The sequence below is a fragment of the Takifugu flavidus genome, chromosome 4 (genome assembly GCF_003711565.1).
Source record: "Takifugu flavidus isolate HTHZ2018 chromosome 4, ASM371156v2, whole genome shotgun sequence".
Taxonomy (NCBI): domain Eukaryota; kingdom Metazoa; phylum Chordata; class Actinopteri; order Tetraodontiformes; family Tetraodontidae; genus Takifugu; species Takifugu flavidus.
In genome coordinates, this window is record NC_079523.1 from 18278397 (window position 1) to 18299824 (window position 21428).

The window sequence follows — 21428 nt, forward strand, 5'->3', positions numbered from 1 at the left end:
GTCTGGGGAGGTTTTATAACTGTTCTCCTCCTTCAGGTTGTTGAGGACCTTCTGGATGGTTTCTGGATGGCTGTTCCTCTGATCCAACAGTCCACCCAAGATCCTCTGATTGGACTCCAGAGAGAGACCATGAAGGAAGCGAACAAACAAGTCCAGGTGGCCATTTTCACTTTCAAGAGATTTCATAGTGTTCTCCTGAGGAAGTCATCAAGAGATAGGCTGGATCGTTATTTGTGAACAACCATGAAAACCAGAAAAGGGGTTTGGTTGGAATATTTTAGGAACTGATTTATAACCGCTGTGTCTTCCTGGTGTAACGGTGGAACATGTAGACGGCAGCCAGAAACTCCTGAATGCTCAGATGAACAAAGCAGTAGACTGATTTCTGGAAGATCACACTCTCTCTCTTGAAGATCTCTGTACAAACTCCTGAGTACACCGACACCTCGAGACGTCCAGTCCACATCGCTCCAGGTCTTCTGAGTAGAACATGATGTTTCCTTTCTCCAGATGTTCAAACGCCAGCCGACCCAACTTCAGAAGGAGTTCTTTATCAGCCTCAGTCAGTTCCTCTGGTCTCTGCTTTCCTCCATACTTTGCTTCTTCCTCTTTATCTGAACCATCAGGAAGTGAGTAGAGGTCAGTCAGGGTTTTGGGCAGCTCTCCTCTCTGGTCTCTGGTCATCATGTCCTCCAGAACTATAGCAGCGATCCAGCAGAAAACTGGGATCAGACACATGATGTGGAGGCTCCTGGAGGCCTTGATGTGTGAGATGATTCTCTTGGACAGATCTTCATCACTGAACCTCCTCCTGAAGTACTCCTCCTTCTGGGAGTCAGTGAAGCCTCGTACTTCTGTGATCCTGTCAACACACCAGGGAGGAATCTGATAGGCTGCTGCAGGTCTGGAGGTGATCCAGATGAGAGCTGAGGGAAGCAGGTTCCCCTGGATGAGGTTCACCAGGAGCACGCCAACGGACGATACTTGTGTGACATCAGAGATGAGCTGATGCTTGTTGAAACCCAGTGAAAATCTGCTTTCATCCAGGCCATCAAAGATGAACAGAAGTTTCCAGACAGTCAGATCTTCTGCTCTGATCTTCTGTAATGTTGGATGGAAACATGAAGCAGTGAGAGAAGACTGTGCTGCTCATCTCTGATCAAGTTCAGCTCCCTGCATGAGAGCGGAAGCACCAGACTGATGTCTTGGTTCTCCAAACCTTCTGCCCAGTCCAGACTGAACTTCTGCACTGAGAAGGTTTTTCCAACGCCGGCGACACCGTTGGTCAGAACCACTCTGATGTGTCTCTGTTGCTCAGATAAGACTTTGAAGATGTCCTGGCACTTGATTGGAGTGTCCTGGATGTTCTTCTGGGAGGTTCTCTCAAGCTGTCTCACCTCATGTTGTGTGTCCACCTCCTCACTTTGTCCCTCAGTGATGTAGAGCTCAGTGTAGATCTTGTTCAGCAGGGTTCCACTTCCTGCTTCATGAGTTCCTTCAGTCACATGTTCACATCTTCTCTTCAGACTCATCTTATGACCTTCTATCACCTCCTGCAGATCACTTCCTGAACATAAGTAAACCAATGATTTCCATCTATAATAAATCATCAACACAACTACAAATTCATGACATCACAAATTAAATCTCATATTGAACAGTTTTACTTTGTTTGGGCTTCATTTCAGCATCTCCAGATCTGCTTCCAGATTGTGAACAAGAGGACTCTCCTGGTGGAGCTGACTGGTCCCAGTTTGATAGGATGTGCTCCCCCCTCTCACTATGAAACACATCTCTATTAGTCCTTTGATTTATAGGATGAAAGAACCTGATCAAGACTCAATATTGTTCCAGCATTTATGTCTGAATTCATCTTTCAGTTTAAACCTGATTCTTGTTTCTAATCAACAATATTCACATTAAGTCTGTAACTATATGACTGTCTGAGGTTTAAGTGTTAAACATCTCCAATAATAAACTCACAACTGCTGCTGTTAATGTGACTAACAGCTGCCACACAAACACATCATCACGCTTTAGTTTCTTACATTTCCTCTGAACTTCTGAAGTTATTGGTCTATCTTTGGACCGGTCACTCTTCAGGGACACACAGCTGGGCACTGTGGACTCTGCTCTGTCCTCGTCCATCCTGAGGAAACATCAGAAATAGTGATGAGACTGTGATGAAGGTAAATAATCTGGAGAGGTTGGAGTTAAATAATCCCAATTCACTGCATTTTTATCAAACAGGAACATTTCTAATCCATTCTGGATAACAACTGAATCAATAAATCAATGATGTCTCTGTATCATTTTCATGTTTTCAGAGTTTAAGCTGCTTTTTTTAACTGTTCCCTGCAGTGAGAAAAGAACTGGCACCTTTTCCAGCCCCTCATCCTGCAGCACTGAATGTGCTCTAAAGTTCTTTCCAGAGCAAACGTCTCTGCACTTGCAGCAACATGTTGTAGTCATGGATCCGTGAGGAGAACCGGATACAGGAAACGCCCCCACTTTGATCCCAAAACCCAACTGGTGGCCAACGGTGGTCCTGCAACGACGGGGACGCTGGTCCATCGGGCCACAACACTGGTTTTCCACAGGCCAACATGGTGAAAGGACTGTCTTCAGCTCAGCCACTAAATTATCTGGTGCTACATAAACATACTAGTCAGGACTTTTTAACTTCCCTCCTTTGTTCCCCTCTTCAATTATTTCTATGATCCAAGTCCTCAAAGATCACTGCTCTATTTAAAATAGATGAAAGAAATGACACCCACTCCTGCATTCTTTCACAGTGGTTCCACAACATAGAACAATAAACCACTGTGAGAAAACGTGCAACATGAACCCAAAATCCTGTTGGTGTCCTGTGATCCTGTGTGGATTTAGTTATTTAGTTTATTGTCTTAAATGGTCCGGCTGAGAGATGCTAACTTGCACACGATTAGATGTTGTTTGACAGGTAATACCAAAATATCCAGCTGTGAACCTGGACTGTTGAACAGCTCTAATAACTCTAAGAGCTTTTCACCTGTCACAAAAAAGTTTTAAAATTGTGTTAATACCTGTTAAGACTCTCTAACAACGTTAACAGCACAATACTCACTTACACTCAGCTGTCGCTCTTCCTGCTTCGTCTGAAGAGAATAGTTTCACTTTAACTTTTACAACCTAATCACAGCTTATGGCGTATATATTACTACCATAAAAGCATTCTGGGAGGGTTTAAAGTTCTTTTAGGATCAGTAGCAAAGAGCAGAAAAGTAAACTAAACTTCACTTAGAAAGACTATTCAACTATAACTAAAGCCAGACTATAAGAAAGTTAATAAGACCTATTCATTTATAATGTATAACGATGTTTTGTGCTAAAACTAAATATGAAGTCTTGTTGAATTTCTTAAGCCAAGAATTCTTCAGCTCTATGCAGCTCTTCAATAGTCACAAAACTGTTTTCAAATCTTGATTTTATCTCCAAACACAACTGTCAATTCTTTTCAATAATGCTCTTCGTTTCCACTCACCTTGTCGGTCTTCAGTCTTCCTGCTCAGTCTGAACGGAATACTTTTACCTTTCCTTTTTCCGCTGTTAATGAACAACTTTATGGCTGTTGATTAATATTCCACTACTATAAAAGCATTCTGGGAGGGTTCAAGATTAAAAGTTGTTTTGCTATTTTAATGCCATAAATATGTTTTGCATTTAAATCAAAACTGACTTAGTTAAATAAATAAGATTTATGATGCTTGACAGATTTTAAAGACTTGTAAAAGCAGCATATTTCTGCAGCCCTGGAGTCCAGGAGGAGCAGCAGAGGTCAGAATGTGTCGGAGCGCGTTTAACTATTGTCTGCAGTTCCACGCGTGTCCACCGGGTGGCGGTAAAGCACCACATGATTTTCTCCTTTTGGAACTTCTTCAGCTGCGTTGAGCTTTAAATCTTCACCTGTCGCTCCCTTTAAGCTCTAAACTTTGCGGTTCTGTGTGTAGTTTGTTGGTTTGAATATTTTTGATGAATTCTGATGAAAATGACTGAAACTGTCAATGACCAATAGAAAGTTCGTCCATTGTTCTACTGCGTCACACATTTTCATTATTTATTGTCATTTTTGGGTCTAAACTGGACCAGTTCTGTGAGCTGTTTTGCTTTTTCTGTGGACCAGATGTTCCAGGCAGGTTCCATCATCGGACACAGACGGAGACAGGTCACGTGACAACAGTCAGCCTTTAGTTCTTTATTACAGGAGGATCTGGTTTATATACAGACACGTATCTGCAAAATACTAAAAAGTCTATGAACCCAAAGTACAAAAAGTCTACATCCACGCACACGCGTGTATTAAGTGTTTATACACACGTGTGCGCGTACGTGCACACTGTATATTCATCTAATAACTGTTAGTTTCTAAAACAGCAAAGTAGAGTCACTGAGGCACGGCTTCACCTCCTTTACACCGAGGTTTCCTGAGCAGGTGTGATGAAACTGTTGCAGAAGGAAAAGCATGGAACATGTTAATAACCGGACACAAAAACACTCAGGTTTATTGTCTGACGGCATCAGTGTCTCTGGTTGCATCTGTCTGAGGAGCATTGTGAAACCAGGAGCAGTGTAAATGGGGGGGGGGGGGGGGGGACAGTGAGTGGATGCTGCATTCATCAAACACACAATAGTCAGAAGAGAAGAAGGAAGAACAGAAGCCCGTGTTCCTCAGTGTTGGTGTGGAGACGCCTGTTTGGAGGAGCAGGAAGCAGGCTGGACTCTTCCAGCTGGCTTTAATGCCACTTCTCTTCTGAGAACCTCCCAGCAGCTTTCTCTCCACCATCTTTTTACGCTGAAGGTTTTTGATCATTTCAGGTCAGATGTTCTTGGACTGAGGTTAAACATGTTTGTTCTTGTGCTCGGAGAACCGACGATCCTCTAAAGTCAGGCATCCTAAAGGTGGATGTTTCCTGAGGCCTGGAGGCTTTAAAGTGGCGCTTTTACCCACTTGTCCTCGTTCTGTTGGAAACTTGATCCAAAAACCTTTCTGGAGCTTCATGTTCTGGTTTTTTGAAGGAATGAAATGGTTTCATCAGCGCTGCCGGGGGTGAGCAGGCTTCATAAATCTGAAGCTCTGAGATCCTTTAAAGATCTCCTGGAATCAGCAGATGGGGGTTTGATCAAAAACTGTAAGAATCAGTCAAGCTATCAAATCTTGACTCAGTCCAAGCGTGAACCAGTCCATCCAGAGCTGATTATGGCTCAGCCAGGAGGAAAGCACGGCCTGGGGGGGTTCATATGGAGCAGGCACACTCTGGCTATATTACTACCATAAAAGCATTCTGGGAGGGTTTAAAGTTCTTTTAGGATCAGTAGCAAAGAGCAGAAAAGTAAACTAAACTTCACTTAGAAAGACTATTCAACTATAACTAAAGCCAGACTATAAGAAAGTTAAATAAGACCGATTCATTTATAATGTAACGATGTTTTGTGCTAAAACTAAATATGAAGTCTTGTTGAATTTTCTTAAGCCAAGAATTCTTCAGCTCTATGCAGCTCTTCAATAGTCACAAAACTGTTTTCAAATCTTGATTTTATCTCCAAACACAACTGTCAATCTTTTCAATAATGCTCTTCGTTTCCACTCACCTTGTCGGTCTTCAGTCTTCCTGCTCAGTCTGAACGGGAAATACTTTTACCTTTCCTTTTTCCGCTGTTAATGAACAACTTTATGGCTGTTGATTAATATTCCACTACTATAAAAGCATTCTGGGAGGGTTCAAGATTAAAAGTGTTTTGCTATTTTAATGCCATAAATATGTTTTTGCATTTAAATCAAAACTGACTTAGTAAAATAAATAAGATTTATGATGCTTGACAGATTTTAAAGACTTGTAAAAGCAGCATATTTCTGCAGCCCTGGAGTCCAGGAGGAGCAGCAGAGGTCAGAATGTGTCGGAGCGCGTTTAACTATTGTCTGCAGTTCCACGCGTGTCCACCGGGTGGCGGTAAAGCACCACATGATATTTCTCCTTTTTGGAACTTCTTCAGCTGCGTTGAGCTTTAAATCTTCACCTGTCGCTCCCTTTAAGCTCTAAACTTTGCGGTTCTGTGTGTAGTTTGTTGGTTTGAATATTTTTGATGAATTCTGATGAAAATGACTGAAACTGTCAATGACCAATAGAAAGTTCGTCCATTGTTCTACTGTGTCACACATTTTCATTATTTATTGTCATTTTTGGGTCTAAACTGGACCAGTTCTGTGAGCTGTTTTGCTTTTTCTGTGGACCAGATGTTCCAGGCAGGTTCCATCATCGGACACAGACGGAGACAGGTCACGTGACAACAGTCAGCCTTTAGTTCTTTATTACAGGAGGATCTGGTTTATATACAGACACGTATCTGCAAAATACTAAAAAGTCTATGAACCCAAAGTACAAAAAGTCTACATCCACGCACACGCGTGTATTAAGTGTTTATACACACGTGTGCGCGTACGTGCACACTGTATATTCATCTAATAACTGTTAGTTTCTAAAACAGCAAAGTAGAGTCACTGAGGCACGGCTTCACCTCCTTTACACCGAGGTTTCCCTGAGCAGGTGTGATGAACTGTTGCAGAAGGAAAAGCATGGAACATGTTAATAACCGGACACAAAAACACTCAGGTTTATTGTCTGACGGCATCAGTGTCTCTGGTTGCATCTGTCTGAGGAGCATTGTGAAACCAGGAGCAGTGTAAATGGGGGGGGGGGGGGGGGACAGTGAGTGGATGCTGCATTCATCAAACACACAATAGTCAGAAGAGAAGAAGGAAGAACAGAAGCCCGTGTTCCTCAGTGTTGGTGTGGAGACGCCTGTTTGGAGGAGCAGGAAGCAGGCTGGACTCTTCCAGCTGGCTTTAATGCCACTTCTCTTCTGAGAACCTCCCAGCAGCTTTCTCTCCACCATCTTTTTACGCTGAAGGTTTTTGATCATTTCAGGTCAGATGTTCTTGGACTGAGGTTAACATGTGTTTGTTCTTGTGCTCGGAGCGAACCGACGATCCTCTAAAGTCAGGCATCCTAAAGGTGGATGTTTTCTGAGGCCTGGAGGCTTTAAAGTGGCGCTTTTACCCACTTGTCCTCGTTCTGTTGGAAACTTGATCCAAAAACCTTTTCTGGAGCTTCATGTTCTGGTTTTTTGAAGGAATGAAATGGTTTCATCAGCGCTGCCGGGGGCTGAGCAGGCTTCATAAATCTGAAGCTCTGAGATCCTTTAAAGATCTCCTGGAATCAGCAGATGGGGGTTTGATCAAAAACTGTAAGAATCAGTCAAGCTATCAAATCTTGACTCAGTCCAAGCGTGAACCAGTCCATCCAGAGCTGATTATGGCTCAGCCAGGAGGAAAGCACGGCCTGGGGGGGTTCATATGGAGCAGGCACACTCTGGCTCTATTGCTACTGAAAACAGCCCTTCAGCACAGCAGCCTGGAATACAGTTCTGGAGAACACCTGTTCCCAACAGAACCTGTTTAAAACGGGACCAGTAAAGATGCCCGGCGTGACCACGACCACGGGGAGAGGGGGGGGGGGGGGCAGAGACAGGCGGTAACGCCGCTGCCCACCGATTCACCTGGAAACAACAAAAACCCCAGCAGCTTGGACCCAATATGGCAGCGTGTTCCTCAGAAACGCTCCTCAAACTCTCCCCACAGCTTCATTGCTAAACAGGATTTGGGTTTTTTTGTCCGTGCTAAATGGAAAGTGTTTGTCCTTTGGTGGTCCAACAGGACCACGATTTGGATGGATGGATGATTTGATGTTATTGAGAATAAAAACAGCTGAAAATGGAAGCGGAGATGTTTCAGAGCACCAGAGTTCAGAAAGAGTTTCTAATCAAACACCGCCTGTTGGGAATGATGAATGGATGAATTTTTATTTAATTTAGACTAATTTAGACTAATTTTAACATCCTTTATGCCAGTTCCATAGAGCGTGCGCACACACACACACTAGCAAAGATGATATCCAAACAGCCAAATAAATGGGAGTCAAAAGAAATCATTTAAAGCTCATATGTCAGAGTCAAGGTCGAGGGTTTTCTATGGCCCCCGGGATGATATTGATTTATTATTAGAACCGGCCCACAGGCCGCAGATGTTTTACACAGGCCAATACTACATTTCCCACAATGCAACGGTGACAGTCTGAGCGGGAGGTGGCTTCATTTCATTATTTATCAGTAGTCATTAGCATAACAGCAAAAGTTAACTTTCAGATCCCCATAAAATGGCAAAAGGGAAGGTGGACACTGAGAACCGGGGGTTCAAACAAGGTGGGAGTGGGAGCACATGTTCACGGAGGCAGCTGGGAAACCTGGGTGTCTTCTGTGTGGAGAAAGGGTGGCGGTAATGAAAGAATATCATCTGAGACGCCATCATGAAGCTAAACACAGCCGATCTGTCTCTGAGCTTTGTCCTCCACACGCTTTTTGGTGGCCTCCAGCTCCCTCTGGAAAAACTCTGACGCGGCAAATTGTTCAAAGGGCATTCTGGGGTCAGAGAGTCCCTCAGCAGCATAAGTCTGATGCACCTTCCTTGAGCAGTAGAAGTAGCGAACAGGACCCTGCTGATAGAAAAAGTGGATGGAAGATCCACCCGTCCCATACGGAGACTTGGGCTGTCCACAGGCCAGACAGGGTTTCGTCTGTCTCATCTTCTGCTCTGGTCGCTGCTGCTGCTGCTCCATCTCTAGAATGCCCTGCACAATTTTTTCAATGGAATCCTGCGTCAGAGGCGTGGGCAGGGCGGCTGTGGGAGGAGTGACAACAGCCGTCTCCATGGTGACTACAGGAACGCTGGTTGTTTTGCTCCCCTCTGTCAAGGAGTACCACAGCTGTTGAGTCTCCAGGAGCTTCTCTGGGCTGGTGTTCAGAGAAGAACTGGTGTTCAACAGCTTTGCCAGATGCTTCACATAGCGGGATATGTGAAACCTGGTTGTGGGGCGGAGCAAGCTGTTCGGATCGGCCGCAGACCGATGGACCATGTCTGCGTAGTCTCGATCCACAAGCCTCAGGATGTCCTTGTCCCCATGATGATACTGCAGCAAACTATCAATAGCGTCTTTCATGGGAAGAGTCCAGCGTGTGTGGTCCAAGACAAACACTCCACCACCAGTCTTCATGGGTCCAGTGCGGGCGCTCCTCGGCGAGGACTTCAGCGGCAGGGGCAAAGCTCCAGAGACGTCTGGAACACAAACAAAGCAATAATGCATCCTTAGTAACTCATATTATCGCGATATGGGCTATTGAGAAAACACATTAATATCCATCCCTTAATAACAGAAAGTGTAATATTTAACACATCAAAAGATTGAGATACACTGACCACAACCTAACTAAATCTATTTATTTTCAATCATTCGAAGGCCTTAATTCCAACATGGCGCTCTGAAAAACCCGATTATCGTTGACCCGCCCACTGATCTTTCAGGATCCTGGTCATCCTCTGCTGGAATCTCCTTTACACGTCCAGCAGCAGAGAGATGGAAGCTGACAGGTGGCGCAGGGGGAAGCGACGGCACAGCAGTCGCTGTTGCCCCGCTGGAGGAAGGTGTTGCCCCAGGAGCATCGTCTGGAGCGGGAGGGGGCACAAGAGCCGAAGGCGGATCCCTCTTCTGCATTTTGTGTTTGTCCCAGTCCAGAGGGAGCGGAGGGCAGCCCGGTTCTCTGGACTCCAGCCCAAACCTTTCTCCAGTGTCTCTGTCAGAGAGGTGAACGCAGGGCACTTGTCTTGTCCCGTCACTGCCATGGAAGCAGAGTTCAACTCCCACATTGAGGCAGGGTCAAAGACAGCAGGGAGGACGGCGCCGGGCTTCTTCATGTCTACCGGTCGCTGAAAGTTCCACCGCACAACGCCGGTCATGGCCTGGGCCTGGAACAGTTCAGGGGAGACCTGCGTACCCGTGACCCACTGGGCCTGCTGGAAATGGTAGCCCTCCTGCTGAGATGTACCACGGACAGGGATCCAGACGGGGACTTTGGCACCTTCGCCCGCTACGTGGTTTAGCTGAAGGGTCCCTCCGTCCCTGTCCATTATCCCCTCAGACAGTTCTGGGTCACTGAGGCAACCACGGAGGATGTGAACCCTCTGAACGCGCCACGTCTTCAGCATGGATAGGGTTAGGGTTAGCATGGAGCATTTTTCAGTTTGAATGACGGCAAACAAAGAAGATGGCTGATCTCACCTGTCCATCCAGTGGTAGCCGGCCTTTTCCACCCCAGCGTGGCTGTACCTCTGGGCCATTCCTTGCTACATCGGATGCAGGGACCTTTCTGTCTCAGCCTGAACCATCACCCAGGACACAATGAGCCAGTTCTCATTCATCACTGCGAAACTGGACATGGCTCCAGATGCCAGTGTCACCTTCCTCGCCATCTTCCTCGTGTGGTCCGACCTGAAAACCTGCCCCAACGTGCCCTGGAGGAGCTTGGTCAGAGACGGCTGTTGACGCTTGAACTCATCCAGCAGGCAGTCAGTCAGGTAGAATCCGGACACAGACACCCCACCCCAACCTTCTTGGTCCTCGTATGGCCCGAAAGCACGTGGCCGATCTTCCATCCTCACGTACTGGCCGATGGTTCTCTGTCCGTACGCCCCAGCCTCGGCCTCCCTGACGTTCTGTACGGCGTGCAGATATGCCAGGTGAGCTCGTTCATACTTGAGGTGCATGAGCTCATTCACCTGGTTCGCCATATCGGTCGGTGACTTGCCAGAACGCCGCAGTTCATCCATTACCGACTTGCACGCAGCCTTCTTGTAAGTCAGGAATGCAGGCAAAAGGTTAGTAAAGCGCACGGGCAGCTTCTCCACCCATGGAGGGTTGTCAGCGGACCAGTTCCTGCGACAGGCCTTGCAGCAGAGTCGCGAGGAAAAGATCAAATACTGGCCACGGACGCTGACGATCACTGGAGGTCTGCCCACGCCTGCAGAGACCACCTGAGGACGAGGACAGCTATGGAGGCACGGCAGGATGTCATTGTTCCTCAACCTGACCATGATGTGGCTCTCTGGCTTCCAAATGAAAAATGGATGGAGCTGAAAAAAGTTGGGGGACGGGAGCTCAGCCACCATGTCCAGTAGCTCCGGCTGAGGAGGAAGACGCCAAAGAGAAATTGCGTTCCCAGGGTTATGCACTGGTCGGGACCCAGGCCACAACCCAAGTTGTTGAAGCTCCGTCCTCATCCACAGCTTTTGATGTTGTGAGCAGATCCACTTGCTCATGTCGTGGTCAGGGACAGGCATGGGAACAGGAGCTATGGGAACTAGGATAAAGTAAAGAAGACAGTTGAACAACATAAAGTTATCATTACTGAAGAGACAATTTCAGTGCCCCCGCCCTCACATGATATAAACACACGATACAAGGAAACAAACACGCGCCTCGGACACTTGGTTTCATTCCAGAGCTCACACGTCAGATTTTTTCCATGTCAGTGACAAAGAATCGTGTCAATTTGAATCACCCCGGGACACTTTATTATTGTTCAACACCCCACGGAATGGGGGAAATGGACATGGTTTAACATCCCACTCTTTTGGTCTTGGGTAGAGTCCGTCAAAGGAGGCACTCTGCCGTCAGAGGTCTGTGCCGTGCAAGAGTCAGGTCCTGAAAACAAGTGCAGACTTGCTATTAAGAAATTACAGTCACTTCACCTGATGACAACATGGAAAGAACAGTCAGCTGGACATTACAGAGACATCAGGTTGTTCATCAGCCCTAAATAAAAAAAAAGGAAACATACCTGAAGTTGAGTGGGGCTCCTCTACCTTTGTGAGACCCTCTGTCTCTGTCACCAGGAAGGCCAGCTGTGGGGGGAGGGGCACAGGTCTTCCTCTTCACACCTGGTGAAGCTGGAACAGCTGCAGGTACGGTCATTTTCAAAAATGAAATGACTTTATTAAGGCAGCTGCAGTTAGCAGAACACTTGATTGGATGAACAGAATTACAATGTTTTTACCATCAACTAGTGATGCCTGTAGCTCAGCGGTATCTCCAGGTGGGGCTTTGGAGCGTGTGGCAGATGGAACTAAAAAGACAACATTAGTTTAGTCAGTTCAGATTCAATGAGTTGTGAAGACGCCGTTATTAGTAGAAATTCAAGCAGCCTTATCGTTACTCCTCCTGCTTTTTAGAATTTTACATCATTAAAATGAAAACAATATAATGGTCTCATTCACACCAATTGAAATGACAATGTTAATCAGCGCTCTCGAGGCCGAGCAGGAGGAGCATTGGGACTCGGTCAACAAACATGCATTCGCGTGTTCGTACCCCGTGCATCCAAACTGTTTTTCAACGAAGCATCAAAGAGAACAAAAACAAACACTTACCCTCCTCCTCATAGTCAATATCAGTTCATCATTGCACGGATCAATTCATAGTCCTCACGACGGTTATTATCACACCAACATATGAAGAGTAATATTAAAGGAACTCGGCCGGAACATCAAGAACACAAAAATAATAAGATAAGTTTCAGATTTGGAGAGGAATTCTTCATGGAAAGGAACGGAACTCCAGCTCTGAAACCTATTTTTCAGAAACCTGTCTTTGCTCCTGGTGGCACTCTCGGCAGGGCGGCTGCTGCTACTGGCATAGCATCTGCACACAGATGAAAAGAAAAACAATAGAAATCAGATACGGCATGGACTTTGTTTGTCTGACATGAAATAAATGTGGTAACGGTGTATTTACAGCTCTGGACTTGCAGATCAGAGTTATGGATGCTCAGCATCTCCCTTTCCATCTCCACGTCCTCCTCCATGGCTGTGTTAAAGACAAAAATACCGGCTACAGGTTATTAGTAGAAAAGAAAAAAACCTTTTCCCAAAGTTGAACTTGTCACATGAAGGAATTAGCATACCCAGGGGCTCAGCTGGGGCCTTCATGGGATGCTCAGCAGGTGTGGAAGATGTGGTGGGCTGCTGCCTCTTCAGCAGGTTCTGCTGCAACCTGGACATTCGTGTACCTGGAACGCAGCGCCTGCCTATGACAAAATCAGCATAGCCATCACCTCTGCTGTCCCAGATCTCCTTCCACCTGCTCTTGGCTCGGGCACCAAATCCAACCAGCTGGTCGTCTTCAGATGAGGCAGTCACTCCATCCCCTCTTCCGGCCTCATAAGTGAGGAGAGCCTGGATTTCTTGGAAACTGAGGGCATAACTCACAAATGACTGGAGGCTGTCCTTACTGTGGCTGTCAGCCATACAGAGACCTGCTGCCTCCTCGCTCTGCACGTTCTTGATCAGATACACGGTGGATCCTACGTCATTCTGCAAAAGCCATCTGAATGACTTCCCTTTATATTTACCAAACTGCAGGACATAGTCTCCCAGCACCTCCATCTTATCTGAGGGATCCCCCCCTCTTTGTCGGATGACGGCCAAAGCGTTCTGCCGTACGAGGTCCTCCCTCATGGCCGCAGACTTGTCCTGAGGAGTGGAACTCACCCGTTTGGCTTCATCAGATGGCTCCTGGAGGAGAAACCCAAGAGGCCCCTTGCGGAACACGACCCGAAGTTTCCCAGGGAAAAAGGCGAATTGCTTCTGCATGTTGAGCTGACATAAAGGAAAAATGTCTATTAATTTTCTCATTTTTATTAGACACTGATAAAACAGTTCCACCCATTTTTCAAATCACACCTGATAAATGTGATCAAAGGAATCTTAGGCCAGTAAAAGATAAAGTGTGGTACCATGTGTAAAGCTCTGTGTGTGTGTGTGTGTGTGTGTGTGTCTGTGTTTGTGAGTGTGCGCACACATGCAATTATCATGTAGGTGTGAAAGTGTAAGATCAAGGTTGTTGGGGTGTCGATTCAGGAGTTCAGAAGGTCAGTACCTGGTGTGGCTAGTGAGGAAAAGACTGGAAAGTGATGGTGTGTGTGTGTGTGTGTGTAGGTGTGTGTGTCTGTGTGTGTGTGTGAGAGAGAACATGTTGGGGGGGGGGGGCAGGAGGACAGTATCCCCTCTCAAAGACATTGGAAACAAAAACACACATTTGATGTAATAAAATGTAATACTACCACTACTAATATTACTACTAATAATAATTATAGTAATAATAATAATAATACCAGATTTCAGTGCGACGACAAGTAAATCGGTTACTTGAATATAAAATATGAACAAGTTCTTTCATCACTATCGTGTAATTTAATTTATGAAAAACTAGCTTGACAAAATATGACTATATTGTAGCATGACAAATACAGTACATTATAATTTAGGGCCAATTATAACACGTTCCTTGCTAATTTAGGACAGAATTGACCACAGCCTATGCACAATTACGAAAAGTTTCCTCATTAATTTAGTAGGAAATCAAGCCCAAACTTACCTTCAGCGAAGTTTACCAAAGAATGAACCAAGAACGGCCGATCCTCCGGAGAGGAGCCGCTCTTGATAGAAACGGCAGAACAGCGCCACGGGATGATAGCGGCCGGAAATATATTGCGTCCGTAGTGGTTTAGCACTACCATTGAAAATGAATGGGAAACGGTTTAGGGCCGTTTAGCTCCCGGCCATGGCCGATTGCTTTTAAGTTGATTTCATTTATCGGAGTTGAAATCTCTTCCACTGGGTCAGCAGAGGCCGCCAGTGTTCCTGATAATTATCCAGCCAGATGTAATTCACTTCTTAAGTACTTCTAACATTGAGATTTAATGTTGCACTATTGTACATCGTTTGAGATTTAATATTTTATGAGTGTGTGTGTGTGTGTGTGTGTGTGTGTGTGTGTGTGTGTGTGTGTGTGTGTGTGTGTGTGCGTGTGTGTGCGTGCGTGCGTGCGTGCCTGTGTGTGTGTGTGTTTGTGTTTAAATAAAATTGAATTTCCCACTTTGGTCCACACTATTGTCAACATTTCTGTCTTCAAAAAAAAGCCAACTCAAGGCGGCAGATTCCTGAATTGAAAACAATTTCTAAAGAACTCAAGTATCATACTAACAACACTAATATTCCATCTGTCTATCCCCAACTGAATTAACTCCACACCTATCTCATCAGATTATTTGTAACAGAATGAGCAGGTAACGTAGCATTTCCCTGTTCATATCTGCTACTTGCAATTTAGAATTTGTCAATAAAACTATGCTATGACACAAACTACAGTTTAATAGATGGCTGTGCTCCTAAAAAGAGCAGCATTTGTGGCTCATAAACCTCACAGACACTGCTATGCTCTTTAAACATTATTATGATCGTGAATTTTTCAATCAAATATCTTCTCTTTGATAATGCCCAAAGCTGGATTCGAACTCTCCCTCTGGGGTCTTCAGGAGGTTTCAATCAGGTTGTGTGTTACAGCAATTGTCAACTGGCCCGCACCGGCCCGGGATCGATTCCCAGCCATGGCACATTGCTTTTAAGTTGATTTCATTTATCGGAGTTGAATCTTGTTTGATTTTTTTGAAGGCGTTTCACCTCTCATCCAAGAGCCGATCTACGCAGATTTGATGATATGGCGCTCATAGGCTATATAGCCTTTTCTTTTTGGGGGGAATGGATTGGAGGCTGCTCCAACATTGAGGTTTGGACTGTGACAAAGCAAAATGGACGACCTCCACCAGAATAAGTGTTTCAAGAAAATAAGTTTGAGTGTATTAACTTCAAAAGGCCATTTTCTTGCACCTGCTCTCGCTTGCGGCCATACCACCCTGAGAACGCCCGATCTCGTCCGATCTCGGAAGCTAAGCAGGGTCGGGCCTGGTTAGTACTTGGATGGGAGACCGCCTGGGAATACCAGGTGCTGTAAGCTTTTTGCACTCTTCCACTGGGTCAGCAGAGGCCGCCAGTGTTCCTGATAATTATCCAGCCAGATGTAATTCACTTCTTAAGTACTTCTAACATTGAGATTTAATGTTGCACTATTGTACATCGTTTGAGATTTAATATTTTATGAGTGTGTGTGTGTGTGTGTGTGTGTGTGTGTGTGTGTGTGTGTGTGTGTGTGTGCGTGCGTGCGTGCGTGCCTGTGTGTGTTTGTGTTTGTGTTTAAATAAAATTGAATTTCCCACTTTGGTCCACACTATTGTCAACATTTCTGTCTTCAAAAAAAAGCCAACTCAAGGCGGCAGATTCCTGAATTGAAAACAATATCTAAAGAACTCAAGTATCATACTAACAACACTAATATTCCATCTGTCTATCCCCAACTGAATTAACTCCACACCTATCTCATCAGATTATTTGTAACAGAATGAGCAGATAACGTAGCATTTCCCTGTTCATATCTGCTACTTGCAATTTAGAATTTGTCAATAAAACTATGCTATGACACAAACTACAGTTTAATAGATGGCTGTGCTCCTAAAAAGAGCAGCATTTGTGGCTCATAAACCTCACAGACACTGCTATGCACTTTAAACATTTTTATGATCGTGAATTTTTCAATCAAATATCTTCTCTTTGATAATGCCCAAAGCTGGATTCGAACTCTCCCTCTGGGGTCTTCAGGAGGTTTCAATCAGGTTGTGTGTTACAGCAATTGTCAACTGGCCTGCACCGGCCGGGATCGATTCCCGGCCATGGCACATTGCTTTTAAGTTGATTTCATTTATCGGAGTTGAATCTTGTTTGATTTTTTTGAAGGCGTTTCACCTCTCATCCAAGAGCCGATCTACGCAGATTTGATGATATGGCGCTCATAGGCTATATAGCCTTTTCTTTTTGGGGGGAATGGATTGGAGGCTGCTCCAACATTGAGGTTTGGACTGTGACAAAGCAAAATGGACAACCTCCACCAGAATAAGTGTTTCAAGAAAATAAGTTTGAGTGTATTAACTTCAAAAGGCCATTTTCTTGCACCTGCTCTCGCTTGCGGCCATACCACCCTGAGAACGCCCGATCTCGTCCGATCTCGGAAGCTAAGCAGGGTCGGGCCTGGTTAGTACTTGGATGGGAGACCGCCTGGGAATACCAGGTGCTGTAAGCTTTTTGCACTCTTCCACTGGGTCAGCAGAGGCCGCCAGTGTTCCTGATAATTATCCAGCCAGATGTAATTCACTTCTTAAGTACTTCTAACATTGAGATTTAATGTTGCACTATTGTACATCGTTTGAGATTTAATATTTTATGAGTGTGTGTGTGTGTGTGTGTGTGTTGTGTGTGTGTGTGTGTGTGTGTGTGCGTGCGTGCGTGCCTGTGTGTGTTTGTGTTTGTGTTTAAATAAAATTGAATTTCCCACTTTGGTCCACACTATTGTCAACATTTCTGTCTTCAAAAAAAAGCCAACTCAAGGCGGCAGATTCCTGAATTGAAAACAATATCTAAAGAACTCAAGTATCATACTAACAACACTAATATTCCATCTGTCTATCCCCAACTGAATTAACTCCACACCTATCTCATCAGATTATTTGTAACAGAATGAGCAGATAACGTAGCATTTCCCTGTTCATATCTGCTACTTGCAATTTAGAATTTGTCAATAAAACTATGCTATGACACAAACTACAGTTTAATAGATGGCTGTGCTCCTAAAAAGAGCAGCATTTGTGGCTCATAAACCTCACAGACACTGCTATGCACTTTAAACATTTTTATGATCGTGAATTTTTCAATCAAATATCTTCTCTTTGATAATGCCCAAAGCTGGATTCGAACTCTCCCTCTGGGGTCTTCAGGAGGTTTCAATCAGGTTGTCTGTTACAGCAATTGTCAACTGACCCGAACCGACACGGGATCGATTCCCGGCCATGGCACCGATTCCCGGCCATGGCACATTGCTTTTAAGTTGATTTCATTTATCGGAGTTGAATCTGGTTCGATTTTTTTGAAGGCGTTTCACCTCTCATCCAAGAGCCGATCTACGCAGATTTGATGATATGGCGCTCATAGGCTATATAGCCTTTTCTTTTTGGGGGGAATGGATTGGAGGCTGCTCCAACATTGAGGTTTGGACTGTGACAAAGCAAAATGGACAACCTCCACCTGAATAAGTGTTTCAAGAAAATAAGTTTGAGTGTATTAACTTCAAGAGGCCATTTTCTTGCACCTGCTCTCGCTTACGGCCATACCACCCTGAGAACGCCCGATCTCGTCCGATCTCGGAAGCTGAGCAGGATCGGGCCTGGTTAGTACTTGGATGGGAGACCGCCTGGGAATACCAGGTGCTGTAAGCTTTTTGCACTCTTCCACTGGGTCAGCAGAGGCCGCCAGTGTTCCTGATAATTATCCAGCCAGATGTAATTCACTTCTTAAGTACTTCTAACATTGAGATTTAATGTTGCACTATTGTACATCGTTTGAGATTTAATATTTTATGAGTGTGTCTCTGTGTGTGTGTGCGTGCGTGCGTGCGTCCGTGCGTGCGTGTGTGTGTGTTTGTGTTTAAATAAAATTGAATTTCCCACTTTGGTCCACACTATTGTCAACATTTCTGTCTCCAACAAAAGCCAACTCAAGGCGGCAGATTCCTGAATTGAAAACAATATCGAAAGAACTCAAGTATCATACTAACAACACTAATATTCCATCTGTCTATCCCCAACTGAATTAACTCCACATGTGGTAAACCTGTTTATTGATGTTAAATGCCTTCCAGGCCACTAGGTGGGACAACGTGTTGTTTACTGTTCGGGAAATTTCTTGTGTAGAAGAAACTAGAGCGGAAGTGAGTTATACCTGTGTGCTGACCGAAATTAATGCTACCTGTTCGAGTTCCTGAAATAAAATAAATTCTTCAGTAAGAAGAAGCCTCCTGCAAGTTACTACATAAATGGCGACGAGGATAAAGTCACCACAGATGCCTCGGATGGATACAGAGGAATGAAAGCGGCTGCTGAGTGGCTAAGTAAACCTTGCAGACCGGACTCTGTGGCTGTTGGAAAAAGAACATGGCGGCTATGATTGGAAGCACCGCTCCTTTTGATGGTCAATCCCAGAAGTGGGAAGAATATTGTGAAGTACTCCACCATTTTTTCAGAGCTAATGGAATCGACGATGCAGGTAGACGTAAAGATATTTTGCTGAGTGCAGTGGGCAGTCAGACTTACAGTCTCATGAGGAACTTAGTCAGCCCCGCCAAACCGGGTGACAAGACTTTTGATGAACTGGTGAAGTTGTTGAAGGATCATTTCAACCCAAAACCGAGCGAGATTGTGCAACGTTGTAAGTTTAACTCCAGATACAGGAAGCAGGGGGAGACAGTTATGGAGTTTGTTGCTGTGCTGAGGAAACTGGCTCAAGACTGCAACTACGGGGACAAGCTGTCGGAAATGATCCGGGATAGGCTGGTTTGTGGCATCGTGGATGATCGTATACAGCGCAGACTGCTTTCGGAGCCGGAATTGACCTTCGACAAGGCGCTGAAGTTGGCGCAGGCCATTGAGACGGCGTGCAAAGATGTGTAGGACTTGCAGTCTCCGGAGTTCGTGCCCCAGTACATGAGGGCACCCCAGGCGGTGCATAAGGTGTATTCAAAGCAGACCCCATATACCCAGCAGAACCAGCGTAAAGTTTGCTACAGGTGTGGTAGTGACCAGCACATGGCTGGGGACTGTAGATTTATTAAGGAAACCTGTCACAAGTGTGGGAAAGTTGGCCACATTCAAAAAGTGTGTAGGTTTAAGGGCTCAGCAAAGAACTTGAGGGCCAAAGGAGGTGGAGTGCAGACAGGCAAACAGGGGAGAGCTCAGGGAGCAAATTATGTCAGCCAGGGGGAAGGAGAAAAAGATAACATAGACTCAGAGGAAGTCATGTACACATTGTACAAATTGGATGAACTTGACATACCAGCAGAAGCTCCATTTATAGAGACTTTGACAGTAAATGGGACAGACACACAGTTTGAAATGGATTCAGGTTGTGGTGTTACAGTAGTTAACTACTCAGTTTTCAAAACTCTCAGGGGAAAAGGAACACCAAAGTTATGCCCATGTCGAGTCAGGCTCAAAACATATACAGGGCACAAGGTAAAAGTCTTAGGAGCCGCTGTAGTTAAGGTGCAGAACCAAGGGCGAGCCCTAGACTTACCTGTGGTTGTGGTAGGAGGTGCAGGCCCCAGTTTGGTAGGCAGGTACTGGATTAGGAGGCTAGGTTTACAGTGGAGAGAAACACCCCAGGTCCATCACGTCCGGGTAGAGACTGCAGAGGAAGTCCAGATGAGACCCGAAACCCAAATCCACAATGTGGCAGAAGAGACGTTGGATGAGGTACTGGGGGAGTATGGAGAAGTGTTTAAAGATGAACTTGGAAGATTTAAAGGCCCCCCAGCGAAAATATATGTAGACAAGGAAGCAGCCCCCAGGTTTTTTAAAGCCCGACCTGTACCATATGCCATGAGAGGAAGAGTAGAGGCGGAGCTTGACAGACTCCTTGCACAGAAAATCATAGAACCTGTGAAACATTCAGAGTGGGCTACTCCAGTGGTTCCCGTGTTGAAACCTGATGATACAGTAAGGCTATGTGGAGATTATAAACTGACGGTAAACCAGATCTCAAAGTTGGAGCAGTACCCAATTCCCAAAATTGAGGATCTGTTTGCCACACTGTCAGGTGGACAGAAATTCTCAAAATTGGATCTCAGTCATGCATACCACCAGATTTCCTTGGACGAAGAAGCAAAGAAGTATGTGACCATAAATACTCACAAGGGGTTATTCACCTACAGGGTGCTACCTTTTGGGGTTTCATCAAGCCCAGCAATATTTCAACGGACAATGGAGGGACTGTTACAGGGCATCCCTCATGTGACCATTTTTTTGGATGACATCCTCCTCACAGGGAAAGACGACCGGGAGCACCTGCAGACACTGGCTAGGGTGTTGAAACGGCTACAAGAAGCAGGTCTCAGACTCAAAAGAAGCAAGTGCCTGTTCATGAATGAGGAAGTGATGTTCCTAGGTCATCAAGGTGGACGCGACAGGACTGCACCCAGTACATGAGAAGGTACAAGCAATCAAAGAGGCACCCACACCTTCAAATGTAACAGAGTTGAAGGCGTACCTGGGACTGTTAAACTATTATAACAAGTTTCTGCCCAATCTCTCAACTGTACTTGCACCAGTACACAAACTGTTACAAAAGGAGACAAGGTGGCATTGGGGTGATGCTCAGCAAGCTGCTTTTGACAAGTCAAAGGAATTGATGCAGTCTGCCGAGGTTCTTGTGCACTATGACCCAGAAAAGGACCTTGTATTGTCATGTGACGCATCACCTTATGGAGAGTAGGTGCTGTGTTGTCGCATTTTATGCCGGACGGAACCGAGAGACCCATTGGATTCACCTCAAGAACACTAAACCCAGCAGAAAAAAAATATTCCCAGCTGGACAAGGAAGGACTAGCTGTGATGTTTGGAATAAAGAGATTCCACAAGTACATTTATGGAAGGAAATTCACTATTGTGACAGATCACAAGCCTTTGTTGGGACTCTTCAGTGAGATGCGAGCTGTGCCACAAATGGCTTC

The 21428-nt window shown here is 45.3% G+C and overlaps 4 protein-coding genes and 3 non-coding genes across 32 annotated transcripts in view; 4 read left to right on the plus strand and 3 right to left on the minus strand.

Annotated features, from left to right (window-relative positions):
* Positions 1-21428, plus strand: part of LOC130523562 (NACHT, LRR and PYD domains-containing protein 12-like) — a 669815-nt gene that overhangs the window by 284468 nt on the left and 363919 nt on the right. The gene's annotated exons all lie outside the window — the stretch shown is intronic.
* On the minus strand, positions 312-1894 carry LOC130523604 (NACHT, LRR and PYD domains-containing protein 3-like). Its single transcript, XM_057028974.1, has 2 exons — positions 1668-1894; positions 312-1567 (listed from the first exon to the last, which is right to left on the minus strand). Exons 1-2 carry the CDS (start codon positions 1681-1683, stop codon positions 1080-1082), a joined length of 504 nt encoding a protein of 167 aa, XP_056884954.1. The 5' UTR covers positions 1684-1894; the 3' UTR covers positions 312-1079.
* LOC130523582 (uncharacterized) lies at positions 8040-11851 on the minus strand. Of its 2 annotated transcripts, none has more exons than XM_057028941.1 (2): positions 11764-11851; positions 8040-11627 (listed from the first exon to the last, which is right to left on the minus strand). In XM_057028941.1, exon 2 carries the CDS (start codon positions 11315-11317, stop codon positions 10271-10273), a length of 1047 nt encoding a protein of 348 aa, XP_056884921.1. In that variant the 5' UTR covers positions 11318-11627; positions 11764-11851; the 3' UTR covers positions 8040-10270. Both variants share the same exon structure in this region, with proteins under 2 accessions (XP_056884921.1, XP_056884922.1).
* On the minus strand, positions 11849-13901 carry LOC130523586 (uncharacterized). The gene is made up of 4 exons (XM_057028947.1): positions 12886-13901; positions 12717-12788; positions 11980-12623; positions 11849-11881 (listed from the first exon to the last, which is right to left on the minus strand). The coding sequence occupies exons 1-3, from the start codon at positions 13613-13615 to the stop codon at positions 12559-12561; spliced, it is 867 nt and encodes a 288-aa protein (XP_056884927.1). The 5' UTR covers positions 13616-13901; the 3' UTR covers positions 11849-11881; positions 11980-12558.
* On the plus strand, positions 15658-15776 carry LOC130525040 (5S ribosomal RNA). The gene has a single exon (XR_008950322.1). It is a non-coding gene; the product is annotated as a 5S ribosomal RNA (ribosomal RNA).
* LOC130525041 (5S ribosomal RNA) lies at positions 16834-16952 on the plus strand. The gene has a single exon (XR_008950323.1). It is a non-coding gene; the product is annotated as a 5S ribosomal RNA (ribosomal RNA).
* LOC130525083 (5S ribosomal RNA) lies at positions 18023-18141 on the plus strand. Its single transcript, XR_008950363.1, has one exon. It is a non-coding gene; the product is annotated as a 5S ribosomal RNA (ribosomal RNA).

Bases quoted from the DNA above. Each gene is read 5' to 3' on its own strand.
- LOC130523582 (XM_057028941.1), bottom strand. From the start codon at position 11,317: ATGTTGTTCAACTGTCTTCTTTACTTTATCCTAGTTCCCATAGCTCCT.
- LOC130523586 (XM_057028947.1), bottom strand. From the start codon at position 13,615: ATGAGAAAATTAATAGACATTTTTCCTTTATGTCAGCTCAACATGCAG. The intron at 12,789-12,885 runs GTATGCTAATTC...TCTTTAACACAG, and splicing joins GGCCCCAGCTGAGCCCCTGG to CCATGGAGGAGGACGTGGAG. The intron at 12,624-12,716 runs GTAAATACACCG...ATCTGTGTGCAG, and splicing joins TGATCTGCAAGTCCAGAGCT to ATGCTATGCCAGTAGCAGCA.